This window comes from Drosophila eugracilis, unplaced genomic scaffold, assembly GCF_018153835.1.
Source record: "Drosophila eugracilis isolate 14026-0451.02 unplaced genomic scaffold, ASM1815383v1 contig_1825, whole genome shotgun sequence".
NCBI lineage: Eukaryota > Metazoa > Arthropoda > Insecta > Diptera > Drosophilidae > Drosophila > Drosophila eugracilis.
The window spans coordinates 62,944-83,635 of NW_024572672.1; the positions used below are offsets into that span (position 1 = coordinate 62,944).

Here is a 20,692-nt window from a genome sequence, read left to right on the forward strand (position 1 = left end):
CGGATTTGGATGGCGGATCCAGATTGAGATTCACATCCACATCCAGAGTCGCGCTCCAGTTTGATGGGCCAACGGAATAACAGCTCACATTAACACACCAACAAGGGCCGTGGAACGAGAACAACTCTCGGCTAAATGGGTCATAATGCAATTAACATGAACATAAAGCCAAATCGAGGGGGAAAGAAGTCGCTGCCAGAGCTATAACTGTAAAAATATATATTCAGAGAGGGGCAAATTTCGATTGCAAATATTTGTTTATTCATTTCGCTTCTTATTTGCGAAATACGTTAAGGCAATTGTTGACTTTGTGCTGCCAAATGTGGCCATAAAAATCGTCGCCGTACATTAAAAATCGAAAGTCCATTCAACTCGCCATTAAAAAAGTAATACCTAGAAAAGCTCTGTGTTCTCACCTTTTGAACCCAAATGAGTCGCTAACCAAAAATAGCGAATGGCATTGATGCGCGAAAAGCAAACAACAAAAGAAACCAAAAAAGATATTACCCAAATTACATTATAAGAGACATTTAGTTTCATTTATCGCAGCTGCGAAATAAAAACAAATGAAAACATCAAAAACATTGCGAAGATATGTGAATGACTCAGGTTTACGTATGAGGTCCCCTTCCCATTTTCCCCCCGGATGCTGTCTTGGTTTTTCTCAAGGCAATTGTTGTTTCTTTTTCGGGCAGAGACAACTCTATTATCAGTTCTTGCACTGTTTTTTATGAAGCTTACTCACTCTTTAAGCTTGAATCGGTGTTTGATAATGAAAACGATTGTCTTAGCGGTGACGTTATGAATGGTACTTGGGGAAAACCTAAGAGGTTTAGGTGTGAAGTGTGAATAAATTTTGAGAGTTTTATTTTTGGAGAAAAGATTATCAATGTTTTAATATTGATATTTTTGAGGCAAAGCAAGACCCAGGCATTTATGACCTCCGCGGTTAATCGTGTCTAAATAAGCATTAAGTAGAGTATAAAATTTTCCTAAATAATTAACTTGGCAATTTACCCCTTTGATTGCCTGCCATAACCATTGGCATTTGGCACTATCGATTTGCAATTAAGTAGCATATCGAATGTGCGCCCATTAGTCGGCATTCCCTCCCAATGGCACTTGTAAATCTGCTGCCTGCACCCAAAATTCATTGCCCATAATGGCAGCCTGGCAGCGTGGCAGCCACACACCCACCACGAAAAGTCAGCGCCCATCGAGCAGCGGGTGAGCTGCAGCCCCAGCATAAAGTCCAGCTAATGATAGGCTAACGCTCCATCAACGATAAGGCCAAATTGTGGCACACGCGCTGCCCGTCGAGCTATTTTTAGGCCCCTCGCATGGGGAGCACTTGCAACTTGCAAGGCACACTAAGCACAATAATGTGTAGTTACTTCAAATTGAAACAAAAGCTAGAAATATGTTTATTAATATTTCTTATTTAATACAGTTGTATAAAAAAGGTTATTGCCTATAATGTCAAAATTTTATTAGTATTAAACTTAGGCAAAATTAAAGCCCTTTTGTACGATTACTAACAATTGGTTTCAGTGCATGTTCAATTAGAGAGACAAACACCAAGTAACAACAATGTTGCAGACACTTACCTGACCACACTCACACTAAAAACACGTCAAACTCACCACGCTCGCAACCTGCCTCAAGTGCCTTACGTCTTGGGGTCCTACGACTACCATACGTGAAATACTACGATATATGGTATGACGTCACACAGTGGGGCATAAATTATAATATAGAGGCACAACGAAAAGTTACTTTGCAGTCTTTAAGAAATGTTAGTTTCGTGGCCATGTTATTCAACCACTTAAGTTTCCAAGATATTCTTTTTCTAATTAGTTTTGGTCAATATTAATCTAGTTGCTTATTAAACAGAGTATACAATATTTATGGCTCCTATTTGTCCCACTGTGCACCAGCGTCTTAGTACCTGAGTATCTAGTCTTACGTAGTTTAGGTCCCTCTCTCTTACGTGGTCTTCCCATGCCTCTCTCTCTCTCAGCGGCTTCTTCTTGGCTGCCGTCTTTTCTTCTTCTTTCGCTGCTTTGGCGCTCGCTTTTTTCAAAAGGCTTTTCAGTTGCCTTGCGAACGCGCTCAAGTTCAGTCGTTTCGATTTTGTCGCGGGTGAAAAAGCCACCGTGGTAACAAAAACAAACTTCGCTCAGCTGCGCGCGTCGTTTTGTCCAGTGTTTGTGTATGTGTGTTTTATTGTTGTTGTTGGCAACGTTTATAATATTTAAACTGCCTTAGTTGCTACAACAATTGGTAATTGGAAATGCTAAAAAAAATCCCAAGTGATTAAGCCAAACGAAAACGAATCGGCGATAATTGTGCGAAACGAATTTGTGGAAGAGGCGGAAACATCGTTAATAATAATAAATAAGCAGACAAGCCAACTAGCCCACATATGATTGCAATTTGCCTTAAAGATTATTGATTTTTGGCATGTCACTGTGTCAGTGTCAATGGACAACATAATCCGAAAGATTCGTCTCAATTGAGGCTTCACTGTGGGCGCCACTCAACTGAACTTTGGTTCAGTGTCAAAAGTTCTTCAGTTTTTTTTTTTTTTGGGGGAAACAGCTGTCTTTCCACATAGTATTAGTTTCGTCTCCCTCTGTCTTGAACTTCCTCTTTGGTCAGTGGATAAGGACAACACCAACTCACACCTATTGAGGATCTGTCCCTGTGAACAAGATGAAGAAGAAGCACAAACACATAGCAAATAGTGGTAGTAAAAATTGAAATATACAAAAAATAAAAGAGACAGAAATAGAGAGAGACAGAGAGGGAGCCGAAAACCGGAATTGTGCAAATAAATCTCGATATAAGTCGAGGTCCCAGGCTTCTTTCTTCTGGCTTTGGCTTGGCTTTTCCGCAAGGAAGCAGAGATTTTGCCAAATTACGAGCTGGGAAATATTGTTAATTTTCGACCATTAAAGGAAATTGCCCCCCAAAGGCGATAAATGATCGTGCTTTCTTTCTCTTGAAGTACTCGGCATTAGTAATTGCATATTCCCATCTGTCACCTGGTAACCCACAAATTATTGACAGCAAATTAGCTTCATTGTAGTGCCCCAAATACCAAGGCCCTCAACTGTCGCTCAATTAGACTTGATTGCATTATAATACTCACTCTATATATATAGACAAACCTCTGTATAATCAGGCACATGACCAACTCAACTAAAACTAACCCAGCCAGCACTAAAACATACTCCAGTTCCTCTTCTTCGCCTTCGACTGCTCTTCTCCTGCTTGGCATTTATTTACTTTTTAATATGCAAATAAAGAATGCTGTGGAATTTATAATGGCGAAACAGAATAAGTTAATTCAGTTAGCCAGCTATCTAGTGTGCAAAAATGAGGAGGGAAAAAAACTAAAATAAAAGAGCAGCTGTTCTGGGAAGTTGGCGAGGGGTTAGCGGGTGTGAGCAAACCCCATTTCAACGCGGTTAGAGCGCTAAGTACGAAGTACAACACTAGAGCTTCTATTTAGTTACAGACACAAGCATGGCGAATTACAGTCTCTTGTGAAATTCTGTGGACTGATTTGGCAAAAAGACGTGCGAAAATATGCAATGGGAATATGAGAAATTAGAACGAATGTGATTTAAGATTAACTTTAGTGATTGTGATTATGTTTCGTACAGTTATGGGGAGTTTAATGATACTCTAATCTGATGATCTGCCAATAAAAAAACTTAAAGCCATCAATTTGTAAGTTAAAAGCCAAGACGATCATTTCATTTGGCATAGAAAAACTGAACAAATTTTGTGCAAATTTTGATGTCTCTGAACTCTAACTTTAAAAAAAGGCAAGGTGGCATACTTGACGCACCCACTGTGGCAGGTCCGTCGTAAACGTAGTTACGATTTTAATTATCTGCCGGCGTAATCTGCCAGCAAAGTCGACCGCCTGTTGACGTGCCAACCGCGAGACACTTCAGATTTTAGCCAGGGTTTTTCAGCTCCATCTTCGGCGACTTTTCACTCTTTGCTCTCGTTTTTTTTTTTCATCTTCTCCTCGCTGCATTCGCTAATCCAATTTTTTTAATTGTGCTGCCGCAAGAAGAAGAGACCGAACACCATCCAGCACTTAGTCTTTAAACAAAAAAAAAAGAAAGAAAGGGGAAAAAGAGACCATCTTAAGCAGCAGGAAAACCCCACCATCTTAGCTATATATCTCACTGTCTTCAGACTGCCTTCCTGCCATTTCTTGGGTTTATTTTTTCAACATTTTCGCTTAGTTTATGCGTTATCTCTTAGCGCTTATCTGGCTACCGAGTTGAAGTCGTTGGCTGACTATGCAAAGTCAAGGTGAGCTCAGGTGGGTTTTCCACTCTTCTTTCTTTTTGGGTTGGGGGCATCTAATTCGCCTCTTAACCACTGACAGCTAATTATAATTCTCAACTTAATGCCAAATTAAGTCGATTGACGAACACTGTGTATATGATCTGTAATCGGCTTTGGCCGACATCCACCGTTCAATTGCGTGGGAAATTTGTCTCTAGGCTTATGTAAAGCCCCGAAAACTCGTCTCTTATCTGGCTGTTTTGCTCTCGCTCTTTTGGCTCATTAACTAACAATAAAGTTTGCAGACAATGCGCATTAGTGAGTAATTCCCTTTTCTTCTTTTTTTTTTTTTTTTTGCATTGTATATACGAATATTTTTGTGATAGATGTGTGAGTGTTTGCTGGCCGATAAAGCGTTGGCCAAACAACGAAAGTGTTGCTGCTGCAACCGCACCCCGAAGTTGGTAAATGGTAAAAAGTGTTGGTTAGCTGTCGGTTTCTTTGGCTCTTGCTAAATGCTATATGCTATTGAGGTCAGTTGCTTAGTACACGCCACCAAAAGCACTCGCTAAACACACAGGCCTCCGCAGTTACATGCACATCAGCCTGGAAAATAAATAACCCATTAGCACGAAGGTCCAAGCCACTAAACTTTATTGATTTATTTCCCGCCCTGCCACGGTTTTTCTTCTCACTTTCATTGCCATAGATTTCAAATTTGTATTCTCTTCAGAAGCTTGTGTTCTCTAACATTGACATATTGCACTACAGAAATATTGCAGTCAAACTTGGTTGATGGTTCGGTTTTTGGTTCAAGGGCTAAAACATATTTGTTTGATTTTTATTGATTTTTTTTTGCTTGCTGGCTGGCCAAAGAACATAAATAATTCTAACAAGAAACTAAAGTTTGTCGAAGGTAACAAAGCTGAAGGTTACGAAATAATTAGTCTTGAGTTTTTATGGATAATTAATAAGAAGGGAACTAGTTTTCAGTTTAAAGATATATAGCAGCGCTCATTAGAAAGTATTTAAGTGCCTTTATTACCAATAAAATACATAATCTGGCTTTCAAAAATCACAACCTTTACTTTTGTGGTATATAAATAAAAAGAAAGGCTTTCATTTTCCTTCAGATACCATCAAACCTTCACATTTCCATTAATTTAGCTGTCCCTTCTCACTGTACTAAGCAAACATTCCAGTGTAAATCAAACAAACAGTTTTCTCTCAAACTTTTAAGACCCAACTCAATTAGTTTTCGCCCCCGTAACAACTGTCTGGGTCTAATGAAGTGATAAGTTGTCATTGGGCGGGCTTATCAGCGAAGTTCAACAAATTTTCAGTGATTTTTATCACAAGTTCAAACCTCTTCTCAATGGCTTTGAATGGTGGCCATAAAATCCAATGGCCGGTCTCGGTTGGTGCACCCGTGTGGCACCAAAAGGGTTCATAAAATGCAAAGTGCTTTGATAGTGCGATCATAAAAAACTTTATGTCTAGAAAAATGTCTATAAAAGCAATTAACTCAAACAAGCTGGACTCATGTAAAGTCGTATTTGCTGCCTCTGGATCACTGATCACAGATCTTTGTAAGGGCTCGCTTTGCCTTGAATTGATTTGCTTTTGGCTTGAGGTTGGTGGTAAACAATTTGCGGTTTTGTATCTCGCAGAATGTTTATAAATAAAAAAAAAAAGAGGGGAAAAAACTGATTACAGCATCGCGTTCAGGTTTATTGAGAAATATAACGACCTTGATTGTGATTGTGTTGTAAGTTGAAGGAGGCGGATTCCAGCTCTTTAGACATTTCTTCCAACCAACCAACCAAGCTTAATAATGCGGCATTTGAAATTGCATTTCGAATCAATCAACCTCAACTTGACCTTGCCCCGTCGCCACAAAACCCCATAATTTAACACTCAAACAAAGTTTGGGTCTGGAATTGCATGGCAGGCACTCCCCCGAAAGATAACCAAAAAAACGATCATCAATTTATCAAGCGTGTGCAACATTTAAACGGGATGGTTGCATAAAATCTGCATAAAATTAATAAGGGGTTTGTTGGTTTTTCACTCCTCCTTTTCGATAAATTTATATTCGCTTGCATCGTGAGTCGTCAATGTGATTTATGCTGGAAAATGCAAGGCTCTGCGTCTACCTGTCTTGCCCGATGCAATCGGCAAACAAATGAAAAAAACCCCAAAAACAAAAAATTATGTTCAAATACAAAAATTTGTGTGTAAGCAATTTATCATGGCTAAAGTGAAAACACGTCCGAAGACGATGAAGAAAATGATGCGGAGATAAAGCGCATTGTTTATTAGACTATAAAATGATGGCTGAGACGCGGCTTGGCGTCGCTCATTAGGCCGAGAAGTTATAAGAAAAAAATCAAATAAAACCCGGAGCTGTCGCTTTAATATTGTTATTCAAATGGGATGAGCTGTTGAGTGAAAAGCGCTCATAAAGAAAATTGGGCATAAGCCATGACTAAACACGTTGGCTTGGCCAACAAGCCTCAGCTATTTACTTTCCATTCATCATCATCAGCTGAGCAGAACTCCAGAGCAAACATCTGTCGCACGGGGCGTATGATTAACGTTAGTCTTTGTCATAGCATAGATCTCTGGAAGCACTCAAAGCTAACGAGCGACTTAAATTCCATGAACGCCATCTGATACAGGGAAATTGATTAGACCAACTTACGAAATCCAACCGAAATTCTTTTTAAATTCAAATGCATCAGCTTTGGCTAGCCTTAAATCAAATGTAAGATCGAAAAAGAATTCCAAACACTCATGTTTGTTAGTGGCAACATAAAAATAACATAGAAATATCGAAATTTTTTAAGTGTTTGACCTGAATTCGAGCAGAAAATTGTCGCAGCTGCAGAAGCAGAAGATGCTGAAAATTGGGCCACTTATACTCGTACTGTCTCTTTTTCCTTTTGGCCGAAAAGTATTTTAACTTTATTATTATTATTATTATGATTGTTGTTGCCATTTGTTGTCATTTGCATTGCATAACCATCAAAATCGTGGCCAAGTTATTTCGCTGCATTCAAAGTATTAGTCACGCACTCACACAGACCAGCAAATTAGTAGAGCAAATGAAAAGCCACATAAAAGATATATATATACGATTTATCTATATAAATATATCTATAGAGTATTGTGTGTGTATTTCGGTCTGCAGATATTTTGTAAGAATTCATGTCGCCTGCATTTCAAAAATAACCGCAAGATGGAAATGGACCTGTGAACCGGGCCACATCGGGCCATATGACACATGCGAGTGTAAAGGGATCCAAGGTGATCTATCAAAATGACAAAATGTTCAACACGAAGAGATTCTGTCATGATGTCAGATTGCAGGGAAAACTCACATTCCTTTCAGGTAGATCGAAAGATGCCTTCGATGGCGCGTAATTTGGGGTAAGAGAGCTCTCCAAGTGGCTTTCCCACGTAACACATAACATTTATCTGACCAAATGAGGCTCATAAATTATAAAACAACTCACATTACATTCGTACGAACGGGGTCTTTATCTAGTGAAGTTATCTCAAGTTTACTTACATTGTATTAGGCTCAATGCTAATTTCTATGATGTTTACGGCTGATCTTTCATAGAGGTAACGTTTAGTGAGAGTGTTACTGGCCTTAATTAGAGATATATATCGTAAATGTCCTGATTTCGTTTAAGAAATACTTTTTGGTTTAAGCCAAGAAATCATTTTAAATATTTCCAAACCTGTGAGAATGTTTTCTTAAATGATTTTTTAATTCTCAAAACCTATAATTTCCATCGACCCCTTTCGATAAATCTTCTTCTGGCACTTTCATCTTCCCTCCCTTTGTGTAATTTAAATGCATAATTTAAATTTCTTTTATTCATGTTGTTCTTTAAGAAAAACACTTTCCTCTGTTCGAGTGGCTACCGTTTCGATGCATTTTCCATGCACACTCGACCCGGGAGAGTAGACCACTTCTGACTTGACCCTAATCCTCAGTTTCCAGCCAGCTTTTTTCCACCTCTTTGCTGGGGCGGGCAATTAACATATTGACACTTACGAATGGCACGGCTTCGGATCGTAAGCTGGGAATTTTCCAGATGAACACGCTGTCGGTGATTTCCTGGTCTTAGTACTGTCGCCTCTCCATTTCCGTTCTGGGAGCTCTCTCTCTCTCTCTCTCTCTCTGGGAGCTTATGACAATTACAAGCGGCCAAAGGCGATTTGCTGGTATTGTTATAATTAACTGTGAAGAACCCACCTTCCATAATGAGTTGGCATTCTTGGACTTTGCCTTCCAGCCGGCCATCCGCTGCATACGAAATGGGTTCTGTGGCTCTGGCCAATGTCCAACCTAAGAATTCAATAAATCAAGCGCACACGCACATTATGCCTCGGTATGCACGTGTATATCTTCCAACGATCCATGGTCTTTCGGATTGGGTAAACCCCCGCGCCCGATCTTCAGCTATCCGTCTTTCTTTTCGTCCCTCTTAATGTGTTCCAGTGTTTTCCTCAAACATTTAACCGTTTCAAACACAAACGTGACACAATTTTCTGTCTCTGTGCGGTTCAAACTTGTTCGGGGCCCATTACACTAGTTAACAGGTTTGGGATACTTAGTTTTTTAAAAAAGATAATAATATTTAACATTATGTTTAATAAGAGTTTAAATTTTAAAAAATTTTTAAGTCAAAAAAAAAAAGTTGAAAATTAAAAAATAATTAAATTAGATAATATATGACATTTTACTGTATAGTCTCATTGAAAACCAAAAACTAAAGTTTAAAATTTGTACCTCTTTCTTTTTCTTTGTTAACTAGTGTACAGCTTAGCTCTAGAGTTCCAGTTCCAAGCCCAATCCCAGTTTCTGTCCCTGCGATCAGGCCAATCATCGTTGTTTGCCGTGTTTTTTTTATTGGCAGCTGAAATTATTTTTAAATGCAGTCGCTTAACAATTTTATGTGTTGCAGTCTGTTAGCCGGACTGGCCTGTCAGTCAGTCATTCAGTCAAGAGGTCAAACAACTTTTCTGATGATTGCCAGAGAACCTATACCCCTTCCCCTTTCCGCTTTCCCCTTTCCCCTTACCATACCCACAAAAGCCACGCTCAAATTATTTGTTTACTTTGCGAGTCTTGGAAAACGCATTTTGGATTGGTTTTCTCCAGCAGTCAGTTCCTAGCGTGACAAATCGTCTTGGAATGTGGAACTGTTTCCATAAAGCCTAAACTCACAGGGGCATATATACTCCTATATATATACAGATTATATATATATATATATTCCTGTATTTTCTTGAATTTGTATGGCCAAATATTTGCTGTTCAACGAGCCATAGCCACAGCCAAAGTGGGAAGCTTTTTCAGCTGGTTTCCTCTTTTTTTTGCGCATTCTGCGAACCCATTGAACCTATCTGGGTTTATGTCTTTATTAAGTAAGCGATAAGTATCGCAAATGCTTAACTGATACGCATGTACAGTGGTCTGAATTGTTCAGTTTGCTGTTGACTAATAGATAAGTTCGACTAGCTAAAGTTACAAGCTCACCAAATTAAATTGTTTGACTTCCCGTGAACTTGAAATCGATCAAGTATCTGTCTGTCACGAGGGTTTGGTGAATGCATAATACTATATCTTGATTTAGGTTGGTAAGAGTATTAGAATATTAAGTCGATGTATATGTCTAACTAAAGTATTTCTTTTAAAACGAATTTGATTGGTTTGAGTGTTGAATGAGATCATTAAAGATTAGAGTAGCTTGTTGAAAGAGACATTAAACAATGAATGATTGGGTGAATGAATTTATTTCGCTGGAAATTGAAATTTGGGTTCTACGTCAGGCCATTTCAATTCATTTTTATTAGCTTTGCTTATAGATTGAAGGTAAACAGAAGTATAAAGAATATATGGGATCTATAATACTTTGTTATTGAATATAAAGCCATATACCCATAACGAGTTACTTTCCGATGTTAATCCCTTTTATATCATCTTTTAACTTCCTTTAACTCCCGAACTATATATCAATGTCAATGCTCCGCTGGGATGATCGTGATGATCATCTGGCTATATTTAGTGGATCGCGGAGGAAACTGCCGTGGGTAAGACTGCTGCTGCACAGTAGCTGTCAATTAAGCGTCTTTGGGAAATTGTTAAGTTATTAGCCATCGTGGTAAGGAAAATTTGCATAATTGATGGCATAAAAACTGAAGAAGCAGCACGTCTCCTCGAGCGATTGCAACATGGAGTTGGCTGATTTGGGGGAGGTGAGAGGGTGCAGCCAGTAGTAGTAAAAGACCACAAGGCAGTAAAAAGTGAAAGTTCATTTAAGCAAGTCAAGGCGAGTAAAGCCAAAAATGCAAAGAAAAAAAGTAAAAGAAAAAGAGGAGACCAGCCGAGTCAGCTTAAAAGAGTTTCCTTGAGCCAGCGGGCGGGTTTCATTACCTGCCAGTTGTTACTGTAGTTGCTTTTGTTGGGGGTGCCACCGCAGCGAATGCTGCTGCTGCTGCCAAATCGCAGCATTTGCATAAATTATTTACACTTTAATATGGCCAGCATTGGCCGTCCAGCGCGGCGCCATTGTCGTAATTTGTAACTAAATATGCCGCTGTTTTGCCAGCTAACATTTACAATGGCTTTGTAGTTTTTCCATAATATTTATTTAATTTCATTAAATTTCTGCACGTCCCCGACAATGAGGAAGCCATAGACAACCTATAAACGATTTGGGCTGATGGTCACTTAGCTTTTGACTTTGGTCGAAACCCTTTTTCACTTTTTTGGCCAAGAGGTTTACGTTTTGTAAGCGTGAAAGTAAAATCTTTTCCTTTTGCGGCCTCGACTTCATTTTCAGTTTCAAAAACGAAACCAAAAGGCAGTCGCCAGCCTGCCACTTGACTTTCGCATGTTGAGAACAAGTTGTTGCCGGTTTGGTAGTTTGGATTTTGTATCTTTTTCTCCCCATTTTGCCGGTTCTTTCCTGTATTTTGGCACACCTGCCTGATGTTGCAAAGTTGAAAAAAAAAAGAAAAAAAAAAGTAAAAAGGAAGCCCGGCAAGGTCCGTCTTTCTTGCAGTTCCCCGGTCTTTCAATTAAACCTTAACTCTTTGTTGTTAACTTCCTTTAACTTCGGCGGACCCTTGAGACCCAGCCCTAGAAGCCCACCTGAAAACACCTCAGTTCAACGCTTAATGACTCGACTTTATTTCATTTCACATTCCGTAGAATCGACCATTCGAACTGCGGTCTTTGGAACAGCTGTTTACGTTTACACAATATTCTTGGCTTTTGTTTTTCCCTTTGTTAACCGCTTTTATTAGCCTTTTTATGGCTTTCATTTTGTGTTTCATTTTTCAGCTTTTCGTTTTTGTTTTCTCAATTCACTTCGTATTGCCGTTCGCCGTTGAATTATTGCAATTAAGCGCGCTTTTTGTGGCTTTTTAAAAGCCGCCACTTTTGGCATCTGTGAAAAATGTGTTGAGATACTGGCTAAAACACAAAATAATTACATGTTGTATAGTGCAAATTGCAAACTAACCTATTGCCAAATGGCATCCGCCGAGAATCTGTTAAGTGATAAAGTATTGGTATGGAATTTATTAATTGGTCAGCAAAAGAAAGCTAATAGCTGAAAATGGGATTAAGTAAGAACGGTTTCTCAAAAGTAGACTTTATTTGTTTCATTTAATAAAGATGAATGATTTATCTAATGAGTCGTATAACTGCAGTTAACTATGAAAACTAATTGCCGGTTAATTGTTTTTGTCTTCCGCGCACTCATTAAAGTACTTTCTAAAATGCTACCAACTCATCTTATTCGAAACCATTTCACAACGCTCTTTCGGACCTCCGACGAGTTCAATGTCAGTGCGCGACAAGTGTTTGAGCCGAGTCTTCAAGTCCAAGTCCAAGTCCAAGACCAAGACCAAGTCTGACTTCAAGAGCAACTCCGGCGGCAAACGGAGTCCATTAGAGTCACGTTATGAACAATTATAGTAGAAGGGGGAGAGCAGGGTGGACAACAGCTACCGACAACTCAAGAACCTCGTTAACAGACCCTCCGACCATAAACATAAACCACAGAAAACAAAAACAAAAACAAACCAGAGCCCCTGCCCTCCTGCATATTTGCATAAACAGCGCACATAACGTCCGACATTTAGCGGTACCTCGGGGAAATAGACATAGCGGGTCCAAGACTCTGCCTTCTTGATATTTTCGACTTGATTTGGTTTCGATTTGAAGCAGCAGCAGTGCTGCCCTGCATGCTGATGATTATTTTGAATGAGGGGTGCGGGTGTATCTTTATATATATATGCTTTACTGACATTGAATTGAAAGTTACACAACAGTCCAACCATCATGACGTTATGAGCCAAGGCTTGTCCAAGCACCAACCAACCAACCAGCTAACCAGCCAAGAAATCCAAAGACAAATATTTACACAGATGAAGAGAAAAGCGAGCGATCCGGTTCGGCATAGCAATTATGCTATCGCTATCGTCTGGATAGGGGGGTAAGGGTGGTGTATGTAGGCGTGGCATGCCAACAATTTGCAATATTTAGCATAAAATTGCGCAACATGCGTGTGTACAATTATGCAACAATTTTTTGGTTTTGTTTTTGTCTTTGTGGGGCTTGGCTTGGCCTGGCCCAAAGAGTCATAAAAATCAAAATTAAGGCAAATTGCAAGCGAACTGAAAAGCAAACGAAAAAGCTCAAATCTCATGCCAAAAAAAATCCATTTCAGTTCGAATGGCTCAAGTGAAAATGTAAATAAATAATCGAGAAAGAGAGAAAAGCTAGCAAAGTAAATACTATAGAGACCCCGAATTAAGTAAGACAAATGTGCAAAAGTGATTGAAAGCCGCGTCCAAAATGATTGTGAAAATGGAGCCCGACGAACTGATCACGTTCCGTGTGCAGTATCTGGTGGATAGCGATCCCCTCTCCGCCTGCACTGCCTTCCCGATACCAGTGCGGGCGCCCACCTACGCCTTTACCACCACCATGCCGCTGGCCAATCAGCTGGGCACCATCCTGCGGCTACTAAATGCTCCTCAAAGCGTAAGATATTTTTACACTTTTAAAAATATTAGGAATTTTATGTTGCACTTAGATTTAAACTTAGTTTAAGGTCTTTACTTTAGTCAACCTTAAAGAACAATCTTCTCTGCCTTTTAAATTCCATTTATTTATGGTATTATTATGTAGTCACTTAAGTTAAGTAAGACTTATCCTAAAGTTTCTTCATGTTTACTATCGCATTAATCTCTTAAGACAATGTATCTTCCCCTCCTTTTTGCCTGTATTAACCGGTCAACGAAATAACGTTTTATCCCCTTTCTTTTTGCTGTCTTAACTGGCTTAGCTTATCTTTTGGCCAACTTATCACTGGCTAAATCTTTCAGCCGAAAAAAATTCTTTTGTTTTGCCAAAATTAACCCAGCCAAACGCATGGCAAATATGAAAAGGCATTAACTCTTTTACTGCGCATTTACGAGATACTTTCGTATACATTAAGTGGTGGATAGCAGCATTATCTCGATCAAGATTTGATTGTTGCTTTTATTCTGTATAGTTTTTGAAGGTTTTGCAAAATTTTAAATGTATTTTTATGAGATGACGACTGCTTTTTGGCAATCGCTAAACTACTGACTACAACTTTTGATTAGCTAAACAGTTAGGTAGAGAAGTATGTGGACGTGTTCTTAGTTTATAGTTTTATTTTAGTTCTGAGAACAATATATCATACAGATATTGATTATGTATTCTAATAAAATGTTAAAATATATACTTAAATCATCATTTTAGCCTTAGCCAAACAGAGGCAAAAAGTCAAATTAAGAATTCGCATATTTTTAGTGAGTTTTTTGCGGTTCAACGCAATAATTTGCATAGCGTGTTTAGAGGCCTTTATCGTTCCATATCGCTTCCACATTTCCTATAAAATAAACGAATCATAACTCGTTCAACACACAGCCAAGAATGAGCCAATATTGCCCCTTGCAAAAAAAAACACGCAAAAGTAAACAGAATCCACAATTGATTTATTTGAGAAATGTTCACAGGAAAGCCAAAGATTAAACTTTTGCCACAAAACTAACAGAAAAAAAAAGTAGAACCAACCAAAGGGCAGGAAACAAGTCAATTGAAACGGAATAAGTTTTATTTGCGGCCAGCTGAGTTGAAGCGTTGAGCTGGAAAAGCCACAACTAAAACAAATAGATGGAAAGTTTTTGGAAACCTGCAAAAATGGTAATTGGTCAATAATAAAGGGAAAAGTTTTCCAGGAAGCCAAAGTGAAGTGTTTAGCATGTTCTTGACTCTCTCTGGCAACATTACAATATTTTATTGTGTGGCAAGCGATTTGAACAAATGATGCATTGCAAGGCAATGAACCTTCCCCACCAGGAGATTCCAGCCAAAAGACAATGGCAGATGCAGCTCTTCGAACCGGAGGCTCTGGATCTGACGAGAGGGCTTGGCTTGGATCTGGCTTGGCTCTGCTCTGGCTTTACTGAATGGGGGAGGGGGGGAAGGAAGAGTTGGCCCAAGGCTGGGCTAACTTATTGCTATCGCACAATCTGTGGCAACTAATAGGAAGTTGAAGCGAAGAACTGCAACTTCTTGGAGTGCATTGTGAAAGCCAGGGCCAGCTAGCTAGTCAGCCAGTCAGCTAGTAAGCTAGCCAGCAATTATCTAAGCCTGCCATTGTTTGGGCCTGACTTTGACTAATTTGCAAAAAAGCCACTAAGGAGCATCGAACAGCCAGCCCCATTCCCTGCCTGTCATCTGTCATCCAGTTGGGGAGTTGGAAGTTAGGAGTTAGTAGAGCCGCAAGGATACGTAAATCTTGACAAGCGGCGGCAATAAATTCTAATGAGCAAATCGCAAAAGGAAGTTCTCGTTGGCCTGCCTCCTCCCCAGTTCAGGATGTTGTCGTCGCGGCCAGATTTATGTGGCAGGCAGTTGCAGATGTGGAAAGCCGTAGGACCAGTAGGCCTACTGGCACTACCAGTGGCAGCTGTAAATGCCATTTGTCCAATTAGTCAGCGAACAGAACTTAGCTCTCTGCTCGCTCCCCTGCAACTTGTTAAATTTAGCGCATTACAATAGATTCATAAATTTTCGCCGCGCCGATCACTAATCTCCCAAGCCAAAGTCGACGTCTTCGATGACATCAGACATCAGGCCACCGAGCCAAACAGATTGAAAACCAACAAAGTAAAAAATATACATAAATAGTAATCATTGCCGGGTAATAAAATGATGTGAGACTTGAAGGCGTCTCAATGCTGTTCTCTTCTGTGGTCAAAAAACAAACTGTTATTTATTCCTTTATCTTATTCTATCCTATTGTAGTTTGTACTTGTATTGGTGACATTTGCTGATGGTGCGAACAGGACACACATAGTGTTCTTTAGCAGGATCGTAGTGTAAAAGTAAGGGAGAGGAATAGATTGGGCTTACAAATAAGTATGTAAAGATAAGTTAGTGTGACCGCCTCCTACAGTTCATATGTATGTTATGAGAAGATTAAAGTGCCCAAAGATTCATTTTCCATATTTGTCAAAAATATTTTATTGCTTTGCTAAAAATATTCTTAAAAGTACAATTTTTACATGTTTTTACTTATGTTTAATATAAAATGCAGAGCATAAACCATTCCACTTTTAACAACAGCTTACTTCATTTTGTTTTGATTTCAGATCGAATGTTATTATTCTTTTTGCCAATTATTTTCGGAGCGTTTGGCAGTGAAGCAAAAAATTATACTATTTTTGTAGAATTAGATAAGCATACAGGGGAGAACTTCCAATCAATCGATACCAAACAAAGGCGGATAAAAGTATTAGAAACAAGAGCTGAAGTGAAAAGCCACAGCAATCAATTTGAAAAGCTCTTGCGGTTCAGCAAGTAATTGTAACAAAAAACTAATTTAATTAATTGTAATTGAGATGGCAATGCGTCACTTACATATGTTATTTGCACGACCGACCGGACAGTGTTTAAATTCAAAGGCAATCAAACTAGTTTAGGTCAGTTTATCCGCTTGAATGAGCCAGGAAATTTTCCATTATCCATTTTACGAATTTGCTTATAAGTTGGCCAAATATTTGAGCCAAGTTGACACTTACGCATCTCTGGCTATTTGCAAAAATCATTCGCACAAGACGTCCTCTCTGCTCTTTGAAGTTTTTAAGTTCAATTAGCAGAGCTGTCCGTCAGATTTTGCGGTCAGATGAGGGTCAATCAACTTTGATTGATGTGAAAGCAAAAGTGTTAGTCACCTGAATCAGCACGGAAACAAGGTCAGGCATTTATGGGTCTCTGTTAAATCTATCATTTTTCAAATTATTAGCGAACCCTGATCCTATCAGCTAAATGACACGTTAATCAAGTTTTTAAATAGTTATTTTTATTAACTTTGATATAGATAGTAAAAAATATGTCATGATGTCATTACTGATTATAAATTACCATCATTATTATGTATACTTTTTATGAATTAAACTTCGCCGATTCCAATTAAAATTCCTCTTTAATTTTACCCCTCATTTGGTTGTAGAAATTGTGATAAAATAATGAAAATTAAATTGGAATTTGTCATTACCATTAATTATTTATTTCAACGATATTTAACCACCTGTCAATATGCTGAAAATATTTATATTTTTTCCAAACCATATTTGATTTTCTGCCAGATTTTGTTTTACATTTTCTCCTCGTCGAATTTTATGCTCGCGCGCCGCCTTAACTGTGTCAATAGCCACGTTTATGTGTTTGGCCAAAATCATGTTGATTAAAAATCTTGTCATGCTTCACTCAAAGAAAATAATCAAAAAAGCCACCGATATATAATTTGCATACGGCTGTGAATGAATGAATGGATATGAGTTGAAGAGACTTCGCTGAAATATAAATAAATCAAAAAAGCGATCCGGAATGGATTTTGGAGTTAGTTTTTGGCCAATGTTTGGTTTGATTTTAATTGCCCGTTGGGTTATATAAAGAGGCGTTTATAAATACCGACTAAAGCACGCATTTGACACATAATTTGAATGTGAATTTCCAGTTTGGGTAAACAATGACGGACCAACTTGGTCTAGAAAGTTTTTCCATGCTGCCTAAATGCTGAATCAACATGCGGAAGTTTGACCCAAGGCAAAATTTGCTCGGCCAGTCGAGAGCTCTCTTTTTGATAAGAAAACGTGACTCGCTAGACAGCATGGCACTCTAAAAAATATTTCTCTTCGTATATTTAGTGGAGTGTCGGCGAGTCATTTACCTGGGAAATCTTGAATTGGGTTTCTGGTCATTCAGCTTTATTATCAAATAAAATGCAGTAAAAGATTAATCACTAGAACGATGATGTAGTTGAAGTGTTTATAGAAAAGTTACTTAATAGTTCCTAGAAAAGTCAATGACTTTAACTTGGCGAATGTTCTTTGTTGGAAGGAAACCCCTAAGGACATGCAAAGACAGGGATAGAGGGTGTGTCTCAGCCAGAAGCCAGACAAAAGGCACAAAAACCCAACCCAAAACTCTAAGTTGCTTTTGTCTGCTAATGCCGGGGCGTGTTCAAAGGGGCGTATGTGTAATCTTCCACCCGGATGACGGACAGTATTTCTGTTGTTTACATTTTTTTCACACATTAAGCAAACGTCGTCGACACAGATAATTCCATGTTGCCTCGGTAATTGTTCTGTAAATGCAGAAATAATTACTTTCAATGCGGCAATAAAACATCGGCCGCGACTGCCGTCAATCAGCGCATTTGTGCACAGGCACGCAGCAGGAGCTTGATCAATCAGCAGCGAGTGGCTGGAAAACGGAAAACTGAAGTCTGAAATCTGAAAACTAAAAACCGAAAGCAGAGAAAAGTAGGTGACCAGCCGGCGACGACGCGTCATCTTGGTCTTGGCCAGCAATCAACTGGCGGCCTCAATGTGCGCCTAAACGAAATCGTCTGCGGACTTTCAATGCAGTGTCCGTCATTGGACACAGGAAGAAAATATTTCTTTCAATTTGTTATTAAATTTTGAAAAGTGATTGTCAGATATTCTACTTTATACTCTGTTAATGCTGTCCATGACACAAGTCTGTCTTTATATCAGGAAAATGTCATTATATTCCTACAAATATTGGTTGACAATAAAGTAAAGTGATCTTAATAGGTCAAGGCCTAAAAGTGTCTTAAAAATGCATTTTCCCTCATTTCTTTGAGTGTCACAAAACGTTCTACGCTGCAGCAGCACATCAACCTCTCCAACTGCAAGCCAAAACTCAAACTTCATAGCCATCGCCATCGCCATCTCAATCTCCATCAGCTTCTTTCTCTTTTGCTTGAGTCGAGACCATAAACAACTTTTACTGCGTAGTGCGGTAGTGGCGAGATCGGCGCTGCCATTTACTTTTAGCCAGACTTTAATTATAATTGCCAGCGAAACTAAGCTTCTCCTTTTCTTGCAGATCGATGATGCAGCCATTCAGGTGTACAAGGATGGCGACTATGGAGCCTACCTGGATCTGGAGTCATCTCTGGCCGAGCAGACCGAGGAAATCGAGGGACTCAACGTGAGGTGAGTGTGGATAATGAAGATAACGATTTTGGCGGGGAGCAGCCAACGCCAACACCTGACCCAAAATGCCGGCTAATGAGATTGGACAGAAAAAAGAATTGTTAGCCCACATGGGGCACACCTGGTGCACTTCACCCACTCGCAGACATTTGTCAGGGGATTTCACTTTTGCAACTATGGTTGCTGCAGTTGCTGTTCCTGCTGGTGCTGCTGATGTTGCTTACCTTGAACCCATTTTCCTATTTTCGGGACCGTTGTTGCCACATTAGCTTCAGTTTACAGCCATTTCAGGAGACTCTTTAAGAGTCTTTTTGAAAGAAAAGAAGTTTAATATCATTAAATACAAAAAATAAGCTTAAATGTGCTTAAGCTAACCACTCCTTGTAATCTCTTGTTAACCACAGCAATCAGGAAAAAAAACTCCGAACCAGTCGATCCCCTCTGGGTTATTGGGGCAACCGATCGTGGGTGGCTCTGTCAGCCTTTCACCGAAATGCAACATATTACACATACGCCATGGCGGTCTGCAGCCACATTGGATTCGCCATCTCAGCTCCGCTAATAAAGTTATTTGGCCGGGCCATAAAAAAAAAAAAACTGTCGCTATCTGTGGCACAGGAAACGGAGTTGGCTATCTGCCTACCTGGCTAAGTTACCTGCTCAGCCGCCTGCCACTCTGCCATTCTGTCGCTCTGGCCGGCACTCACCGGGTTTTGGCTTTTCAAAAGACATTTGCATGCCACGACATTGCTACGTGCAACTTGTTGCCGCTGCAGTCTGCAGTTAATTTGCATTTAATCCGCGCACAGTCGCAGAAAAATGAAGCACAAAAAACGCTTGCCACGTCACTTTTGAGTCGTCGTTGTCGTAGCTCTGCAGTTGTTATATTTACATTTTTTGTGCTCTTTTCTCATAACTGGCATGCATGTTACTTATGCATAAGTACATCTAAATACCCCTTAAAAGGATGGGTTGTTATGTACTCAGGGATAATGAAGTTAAAACAGTGGCAAACTCTCAGGGCATATAGTTTTAATCAGCTTAAACTTAAAGGATTCGAATGATTCGCGCATAAGGTTTGCTGTTGAATAAAGATCTTAGACATATATTTATGATTAATAGCTTTAGAAGTGTTCTGTAGCAGGTTAAAACCTCTTTAAGGTATCCCTTAGTCTCTTCGAGTTCTCCTCTCTTCACTTCTTAGTTTTTCTTTATTTATTTCACGGCTAGTCTGGGGAACGTGATGTCATGGCATAGGCAGGCGCTAAAGCAGCTCCACAAACCTTACAAAAACTTGTGGCACAAAGAAAAATGATGTACGCGACGGGGCACAAGTGTCAAAGTAAGAGAGCAGCAGTCGACTAGGAAGAAGATGTTGGCAAGAAAGATGGACATAACCATGTACTGGGGGGCAGTTACCAGGTTCAAAGTCAATGTTCTGGAGTTGCTTAACCCTGGTCGAGATTGGAATGGATGGATTTCTGGTCTATTTCTGACTTTCACTTCTACACCGTCGTCCACCGCATGATCATCAGTCATCAATGGGGCGGAGCAGAGATCTAAGCCGTATCTCTGGAGTCTTTGAAATTATAACGTAAATGTCGCCGCGTCTGCGCAAATTGCCGCCACTTTGCGGCGCAAACTCGTCCCCACACACTCTATTTACGAGTGGTGTGGCGCCAAAGGCACTATGGCAGAGTGACTTTTCCTTCTGGCCATGGCCAGAATAGGGAACCTGGCTCAAGTCCGATGGCCACTAATCATGCTTATCGCATTAGTCATG

The 20,692-nt window shown here is 39.5% G+C and overlaps 1 protein-coding gene across 8 annotated transcripts in view; it reads left to right on the forward strand.

Moving 5' to 3' along the window:
* LOC121529745 (FH1/FH2 domain-containing protein 3) overlaps positions 1 to 20,692 on the forward strand; it is a 40,249-nt gene that overhangs the window by 10,418 nt on the left and 9,139 nt on the right. For 4 of the 8 annotated variants that reach the window (XR_005993629.1, XM_041817687.1, XM_041817689.1 and 1 more), the window contains exon 5: positions 18,800 to 18,909. Coding sequence is in view for 6 of the 8 variants with exons in the window: in XM_041817687.1 (XP_041673621.1) it covers positions 18,800 to 18,909 (110 nt within the window). In the remaining 2 variants the exon portion in view is untranslated. Of the gene's footprint in view, positions 1 to 2,102; positions 2,213 to 13,073; positions 13,391 to 18,799; positions 18,910 to 20,692 lie in introns of those variants that run through there. The other 4 variants (XR_005993630.1, XM_041817691.1, XM_041817692.1 and 1 more) reach the window with 2 other exon arrangements.